Source organism: Ammospiza caudacuta, chromosome 7 (assembly GCF_027887145.1).
Source record: "Ammospiza caudacuta isolate bAmmCau1 chromosome 7, bAmmCau1.pri, whole genome shotgun sequence".
NCBI lineage: Eukaryota > Metazoa > Chordata > Aves > Passeriformes > Passerellidae > Ammospiza > Ammospiza caudacuta.
In genome coordinates, this window is record NC_080599.1 from 37,588,527 (window position 1) to 37,596,696 (window position 8,170).

Genomic DNA, 8,170 nt, shown 5'->3' on the forward strand with positions numbered 1-8,170 from the left:
GGGGGGCACAGTCTCAAAAAACAACAACTGAGCCAGCACCTTCCCAGCAGTGCTGCTGGTGCATCCCCATCAGGCCACTTGGGGACACGAATCCTCGGGCCACAGCTGTCTCTAAGGGGGAAGCAGGCAGGAACCCAAGATGCAAGGCTGGGCTCTTCCACAGAGCTGTGCTGCTGTTGTAGGAGCCCTGTCCCACACCCCTGCACTTGGTGCTGGGAGTTAGCACAGACTTGCCCTGTAGGGCCACAGCTGATTAGGCCTTGCCTGGTCCCTGACCTGGAAGGAAAGCTTTATATGCCAAAAAGTTGCTGTCATTTTTTCAGTCCCATGTAAAAGCAGCTCAGCTTTCTCACAGACTCTTTCTTTCTCCTTAGCACATGCCCCAGACCCAGATACTGTGCATTACACAGCCCTTAGAGGACATCTGAGCATTACTAGAGAGTAATGATACTGCAGGGTCTTTGACCCCATGCTGGTCTCTTACAGTCCTGGAGTGAGGAGGAGCTGAGGAAGGAAGTGGGCACTGATCCAGCAGGCCCAGTAAACACAGCCCTATAAGGTGTGAATTCAGTTCACAGCATGACAGCATATTAATTACCAAGTGCCATGGCCAGCCCATAGAAGAGCACAGCTAACAGGAACAATTGGAGGAAGGGAGAGCAGAGCACATGCAGGGAACAGCCCATTCTAAAATACCAAGCATAAGTAGTTTAAAGCATTGTTACTATTTTGGGCAAAAGCAAAGACAATCCTGTCTTTAACCAGAGCCAGCGGGAGGGGAGAAGGAGGCTTGACAGGAAAAGGTCCATGTCAGCTGGACCATCACCTACAACTCCTGAAGTGGTGACTTCTGAGCACTGACCTAACATTACACACCACTTCAGCATGGACAAGAACAAATTCTCATCCAAGTCTTTACTCCCAGAGAAGCATCAACAACTGGGAGAACACTGCATGACTTCTTACACACAAGGACATTGAGTGCTGTAGAAGCAAGTGATGGCTGTGTGCAGCTTAGGCATATTAGTCACACCAGTTCAGGGCACTTGAAGATGTTTTCCTACATTTCAGAGCATGGCCTTGAGGTGTACAGCAGCCTAGGTCAGATCAGCAGAGCTCTCTCACACCAGGCTCTGCTCCAGGGCTTTAGCTGGACATCCACCAAAGCCCTCCCACCCCACAACCCAACCCTACAGTGAAACTCAGCATCTGGAGGCTGCTGATCTAACACATTCCTCCCAGCCACATGCTGCCCAGCTGGCTCCCCACTCTTCTTCCCAGGCTTGAGTCAGCACCCAGGCTGCCCTCTGCTCAAGAGGGCCCCAGTCATGGGGGGATGGGAAGGCAGCCCTACACCCCAACAGCACCAAAGGGACCCCAGAATGAGACAGTTGGAAAAATAACAAAGCCCAGCCAGGCAAAGACATACTTCTGCAGCAAAAACAAGACAGCAACATTAACATTCCTCTGACCAACCTGAGCTACATTGTGCACAGATCCATGCTGCAGGGGCATTCACAGATAGCAGTTTTTGCTTCAGCAGATTCAGAAAGCAACAAACTGCTGTTTCTCAAGCACTCAAGTTTCCTAAGTCTCTATTCCCTGCTCTGCCATACCTCAAATCCCCATAATTTCTGAAAAGCAGCAGTTCCTCCTGGGCAGGTGGCCCAGGGCCCAGCCCACACTCCACCCCAGCCATTTTTTGACAGGGTGGAGTCACTCTCACAACAGAAGCCTTGACACACATCCAGCCCTGAGCAGTGCTCTACCAAAACAGTTGGAAACAATCTGCCATCTGCTTCATCAGCACACAACCATCACCCTCTTCCCCCAGCACAAACCTGCTACACCAGCTGCTTCTCCCAGCCCTGCCTTCAACCACGCTGGGCAGGACCAAGCACCTGGAAGAGCTTTGGCTTATATTGAGACAAGAAAACAAGAGAACAGAGCCATTTCTCCTTCTGTTTGTTTATTTGTGATAGAAGAGCAGCCCAATCTGACAGGGCCTGGCTCCTTCACCTCGTTCTCGAGGCCATCAGCATGTTTTGGTTACAATCAGAGCAGGTGTTGGGCACCAGGCCAGGAGAACTGCTGCACTGCCTTGCTGAAGGACAGAGCACATCTTCACACAGGCCCAGTCAGATCCACAAAGGCAAGAGGTGCTCACTTAAAACTGCCCTATACTGTGCTCAGGCTAGGCCAGAGCAGGGCTGGATCTGAGCAGGAGAGCCCAGGAGCTGATTTTAGGGGCACTTATTGCTCAAGTCTTGAATGAACAGGAGTGGAAGTAGTCCAAGACTTGGCTGAGCTTGGTCTCCCCCACTATGGAGCAAGCCACCAGCTGCCTTAGAGGATCAGGTAAGTGTGGCTTAAGCCCACACTGAGCACCCAGCCCAGGCACAAGGACAGCAAGGCAACCTGGGTTTATCACAATGGGGAAGCCTTTCAGGCTGTCACAGCCCCTGCTATGTACTAGGCACAGGGCATGGGTACCGTACTGGGCAGGTCTGGGCCCTTAGGTCCCACAAGTACTGCCCCTACGTTCTCCACTGACACCTGGGCACAGATATGCCAGGGCAGGGCTCCCAAGCTGGGCACACAGGGACCAGAAGGGACATGCAGCACTGTGGCATGGAACAAAGTGGCACAAGGCATCGTAGAGCAGGAGCACTCACATGAGCTGGCAGTAACGAGCAGCCAGGGATGAATCTGCTCATCCATACAAGCTCTTGTGAGACAGGGAAGAGGAGAGGGCACCAGGACAGGAAGCAGTCTCTTCTTTTGGTCCTACTCAGAAGGAAATGGCCCCTAGGCAGAAGAGCCAGATGTAGGCACTTGGGGAAAGTTCCTTTGGAAACACTGGAATGGGACTGCAGCCCCACAGCTGTGATGCAGGCAGCTGCCTCTCTGCTCAGCAACACTGAGAAACAGCACAAGCCCTCCCAGGAGCAGAAGTGGCCCATGGCTGCTCAGAGCAGAGGGGCTGAGCATGCAGACAGGGGGCAGCAGGACTGGGCACAGGGGTACAACAGTCTGTAGGCACTTGGCTAGTGGCACCCAGGAGCAGAGGGACAGGTCCCAGCTGCCTCTGCCCCGGGGCTCTCATTGGCTCTGGGAGCACTTTACCCTCTAGTTGGCTTTGACCTTGCCATTGGTGACAGTGCCATTTTCATGGATGCTGCTACCGTTGTGCTGGGCTGCTTGTTGAGCCACCCTGGGCAACCGCTTGCCCTTGGTGTAGGACTGGTACCAAAAGTTGGAGAAGAGGATGAAGAAGATGGTCCCATAAATCCAGATAAGGTGGATGAAGATGGGGAACTGGTATTGGCAGTTGGGCATGAAGTAATACTGGGAGATGTGGACGGAGACAATCACAAACTGTGCCTGGGAGCAAGGCAGAGTAAGAACAAGTTATTAATGGGAGCAGGGTCAGGGAACCCACTAGAGACCTTATTTTTAAAGGCAACACCTATACTCCTTTCCCAGTCTAAAGCAGAGTTCCCTATAGTGAGGCATTCAGCAGCAGCTGGAAGAGGCAGGCACAAGTCTCAGAGCAGCATGTGCCTCACCCTCCCAGCACAGCTACAGCCCAGGAGCTGAACAGCATCCACACCCCAACCAGGCTGGTAGGGCTATCAGAGGCCCACAGTGGGGCAGAGCTGCTAAAAACTCAGAGCAATATGCTACAGAGGAGACTGCTGCTGCTGGGGCTGCACCTTTCAAAGGTACAAGGGCTGGCCTGCCCTTCACATCAGGCACATGCTCTGCTCTAGCACACAGACTCACCAGCTGGATGGCTGTGATGTGCTTCTTCCACCACAGGTACTTCTGAAAGGCAGGTCCTGCTGCTGAGAGCCCATAGTAGAAATACATGACAACATGCACCATGGAGTTGATCATGGCATGGAACGAGCCCATTCCTCCTGTTAAGATAGATTTTCTTAGTGTAAGTCAATACTCCACAGCAATCAGCCCTACACAGAGCTGCTAAGAGCCCAACAGGGCCAAAACCCCTTCTCAGCATGCTGGGGTAACCCTACCCAATCCCTGCACCCAGACAGCTGCCATCTTACCTGGACCAAACTTGGCTCCCCACCACCAGCTCCATGGCAGAACAGAGTGGTGGAAAAGGTGCAGGAATGTGACCTGCTCATTCTTCTTCCGCAGGACAAAGATGACCTGCAATGAAAGCCCAACAGCATTAAGAACCTGCAGCCTGGGAGCAGCTAGAGTAGGCTGGGCCACTAATCCAGTGTGTGCTCTCAACGATACTTCCCTCCCCCCCCACTCATTGTCATTGCCCATTAGGTCACCCCAACAGCTTCCAGAGCTGAAGCATGTAAAGAGTGGCCTCAGCACCAACATTCCAGGGTGGCCTCCTTGGCAGTGATGCCAGACAGAAGCACTACCAGGTCAGACTGGAAGGGCTGCAAAAGCACCTACCCCAAATACACTGGGCTCAGCTCCCTGCCCAGCAAGTGGTGAAAAGGCCTTCTCAGTAACTCACCGTGTCTGTCAGTTCAATGAACTTGGAGAAAACAAAGAGCCAAGCAACACTGACCATCTGTAACAGAACAGGTTAACATCAGAGACCTGCCTCGGCCTGAACAAGCCCAGAGAGTGAAGGGCTTCATACAAGTTATCCCGGCATGAAAACAAGGCCCAGAGACTACACATCCTCTGCCTTAGGAAAGGCAGGAGCTGTGACCCTGCCATCCAAATAGAAGCACTAAAGCTCCCCCCACTTATCTGGAGAGGGATGAGAACTCACCCTGAGGGCCTTGGGGTCCTGTGAGAAGTCCACAGGGTCACATCGCCAGGTGTACCCAGTGAGCCACCCTGCCATCAGGAACTGCAACAAGAGCATCATCAGGGTGAGGCCTAACACATCACCCACTGCACATCAAGTTCTGCACAGAAGGGCAGGGAACAGGCAGGGCTGAAAAGGGCTCCCCATCACCCACACAGCCTGCACACACTGCTTTACACATGTCTGACCAAGCTACCAATAACTCACCTCATAGACTATGTAAAGGGAGAGTCCCACCAGAAAGAAGTTGTATAGCACCATGAACTTCTTCAGGTTTAGAGGCTTCCTGTTGGCCATTAGCCGAGGACCCAGGGATAGGACAAAGTAGACATATCCCAGAAGGATGCCCATCACAAGGAACGGGGACTGCATCAGCGGGTAGTCAGCGATGCGGGGGTCTGCAGAGAGAGCCACAGAGCACAGCAGTCAGCATCCTCAGCCCAGCCTGCTGCCAGCACTGCTACTACCACAGGGGAGGCAAGGGCATGGCAATCCTACTCCAGGACATGAGTGCAAGTAGGGAAGCAGTCTGGAAGCAGAGGCTGGTGTAGTCAGACTCAGCACAATATAGCCTGAAGCCATGCTGCAGGGCAGCCTGGAGATCATCTGCCCAGGAGAACACAAGTGCCCCAAAACAATTGACACAGGCACTGATGCAAGACAGCCTCATAACAGGCAGCACAAAACCCCCAGAGTTGCATCTGTCTAAGGGCAAAGGCAGGATGCAGTTACACCAAGGGATGCTTCAGGGATGACAGACCACCCCCCAGTGCCTCTGGCACTAAAGCATGTAGTGCATGCTGCCTGTCTGATAGCTGGGCAGAGCCAAACACTGACCTGCTTTCTTCATGAAGTCCTGGTACATAGTCACAATCCCCTCCATGGTGGTGGCAGTGTCTCTGTGGAAAGAGGCAGGGAAGATCAAGAAGCTGTTCTCCCAGGACAGCAGCCTACAGAGCACAGCCCTGCAGATCAGTAAACCCCAAGCCCAATTTCAGAGAAACAGTCATGCATCTGCCCAGTGTTGCTTTCAGCTGATCACACACCAGAATCCACTTTCCAGCTGAGCTACAGGCCACCTCACTTCTCACAGAGCCTGGCTCTGTTTTTCCCCAGCTCTGCTGGGAACACCATCATCAAATGCCAACAGTCCTTCCCTTCACTCAAGGCAAGAACCCAACATTTCAAGCCAGCTAGGAAAGCTTCCAACCTCAGCACTGTATCTCCAGCCCCTTAATCTTGCTCCTGCTGTACAGGCTCAAGCATTATCACCCACAAGCACCATGACATTGCCAGCAGCATTGGCAGCCATACCACTCAGCACACTTGTCTGTCTGACCCTGGAGCAGAGATGCAGGGCTGGCCCACACTCTCCACAGCACAGTGCCTTTGTGGTCAGCTTTGGGCTCCTGCCAACTGATTGCCACCACAGAAGCAGCACACCATCACTGGCAGCCCCATTACATGAGGAAGGAAATCCATAGGTTCAGAAACAAACATCAGTTTCTGATGTCTAAGTTCCTGGTTCCACATCCCTGCACAAAACCCTCTGGAAAAGAAACTACTACCACATAACCTAGTACCTCAGGGGCCAGGTGCATCCTGCTTGGCAATGGCATTGCCACTCCCTTCCAGACAAGAGAAAGCCATATGATGGAAGGCTGCAGGGAGAAGGACTGGCACTCCCCACACTTGCTCATCCTCAGTATGAACACACACCAGAAAGTGATCTAGGCAGATGCTCTCCAGAAAAGCAGGAAGGGCTCTCACTGTTGCAGGCAAGTGTTAAACACCCTCACCCCTTCCCTGTGCTCCCCAACCTCTCCCCAGCCCACAGGACACCAGAGCAGCAGGAAGGGAGGCAGAGCATAGGCCCAGCCTCACCTGACTCATCCATCTGCAAGGGAGGCATTCCCCACAGCTGCTACCAGACACTCCACCTACCCCTTCCCTCCAAGAAGGTGCACTGGAGTCACAGTCCACATATGGCCTGGGGAAATGGGTGCCCAGCCCAGTCATCCCAGGAGGTATATTGCTGCCACCACCAGGAAGCACATGGCCTCTTCCAGACCAGCAGCCAGCAAGCTGAAGCCAGAGGTACCCCTCTTCCCAGCAAGGTCCCTGAGTACTCAGCAGCCATTGCCACCTCAAGCCCTCACCAGCCAACACCAGCACTGCTCCTTCAGCCTCACAGCAAGAGGAAGAACTCGCTGCCATCTTTGCTGCAGGCAGGGTGGCAGCAGACACTTCCTGTGCAGAGCTACCAGGCACCTCCATGGCAGGCTTTGCCAGCAGTAATCTTCAGGGAGGCCTGGCACACACCATTCTGGCTCACCATTCCCTGCAAATCAGTTTGGTGCAGCAGTGGTGCTGGCTCTGTGCCTGCCCAGTCATCCCCTCCGCATTCCTCCAGACCGGGGAGTGCCACCTAACCTTTGCAAGGGCAGCAGGCAGGAAGAGGTCTCCTCCTTCACCTCCATCCTCCAAAACACCCATTCCCCCAAGCAAGGCTCCAGAGCAGCCTGCACAGCCATGCAGCCCAAGGACAGAGCCCAAGAAGTTTTGCTGTGTTTCAGAAAGCACAGAAGGTGGCTCCTTGTGCCATCTTGGAGGCAGATAGAGCAATAGGGCAAAGCCCATTTAGGACTGATCCCCCCACATATCAGGGGCACCTCAGCAGCACAGTACCTGTTCACCCTCCCAAGCAAGGTTTCAAAGGGTTTTATAGCAAGTAATACTCACTTGTAGTATCACCGTGATTCAAGTAATATTTAAAGTTCTGGGCGCTGCCAAGATAATCCACTCACCACGTGCAGCAAAGGCCAGCTGGAAGTGTAGCAGGAACTATTGCATCCTTAAGAGACACTCAAGGCTCAGCTGTGGGAAACACAGTAAGCACAAGTCTGGAAAGCTGCTGAGCTTTATGTTGCTCTAATGGCTAAGAGCAAGCTCCAAACTTGTCTGTCTAGTTTCAGCTTTCAACCACTACATCCAGCTACACCTTTATTTGCTAGATTGAGGAGCCCTCAAGAGTCAGTTCCCAGCAGAGGCACCTGACTATTCAAGGTCTGTGTTTATCTTATCAAGGTGAATGAGTCAGCCTTACTACAGGTCCAGGGCAGAGACAAAAATCCTGCAAGTTCTTGCCTATTTTGAGCAGGCCAGGATGAGAAGAGAGTGCCAGCTGTCTTTGAGCTCAGAGCTGCATCTCACACTGCAGGAACACACTTCAGCTCAGACACTATGGATCACTTCCCTGACCCTGGGCCAAAGTCTCCAGTACCACTGGCCAACTAGGACCCAGCTCAAAACAATGCAGGGGCCATGACAGCTATGCCCCCCAGTAGTGGGAGAAGCCCA

At 53.1% G+C, this 8,170-nt stretch overlaps 1 protein-coding gene across 2 annotated transcripts; it reads right to left on the reverse strand.

The window, feature by feature from the left end:
* Positions 1 to 1,960: 1,960 nt before the first annotated feature.
* Positions 1,961 to 7,688, reverse strand: ELOVL1 (ELOVL fatty acid elongase 1). 2 transcript variants are annotated; one of them, XM_058808469.1, is made up of 8 exons: positions 7,553 to 7,688; positions 5,648 to 5,709; positions 5,018 to 5,208; positions 4,772 to 4,852; positions 4,508 to 4,564; positions 4,074 to 4,179; positions 3,787 to 3,923; positions 1,961 to 3,384 (listed from the first exon to the last, which is right to left on the reverse strand). In XM_058808469.1, exons 2-8 carry the CDS (start codon positions 5,691 to 5,693, stop codon positions 3,130 to 3,132), a joined length of 873 nt encoding a protein of 290 aa, XP_058664452.1. In that variant the 5' UTR covers positions 5,694 to 5,709; positions 7,553 to 7,688; the 3' UTR covers positions 1,961 to 3,129. The 2 variants fall into 2 exon arrangements, with proteins under 2 accessions (XP_058664452.1, XP_058664453.1); XM_058808470.1 differs by having other exon boundaries at positions 7,618 to 7,639.
* Between the last annotated feature and the right edge of the window lie 482 nt (positions 7,689 to 8,170).

Coding starts and splice junctions, on each gene's coding strand:
- ELOVL1 (XM_058808469.1), bottom strand. CDS start 5,693: ATGGAGGGGATTGTGACTATGTACCAGGACTTCATGAAGAAAGCAG. Junction 5,209..5,647: donor GGACTTCATGAAGAAAGCAG/GTCAGTGTTTGG, acceptor CTCTCTCTGCAG/ACCCCCGCATCGCTGACTAC. Junction 3,924..4,073: donor GGGAGCCAAGTTTGGTCCAG/GTAAGATGGCAG, acceptor CTATCTTAACAG/GAGGAATGGGCTCGTTCCAT.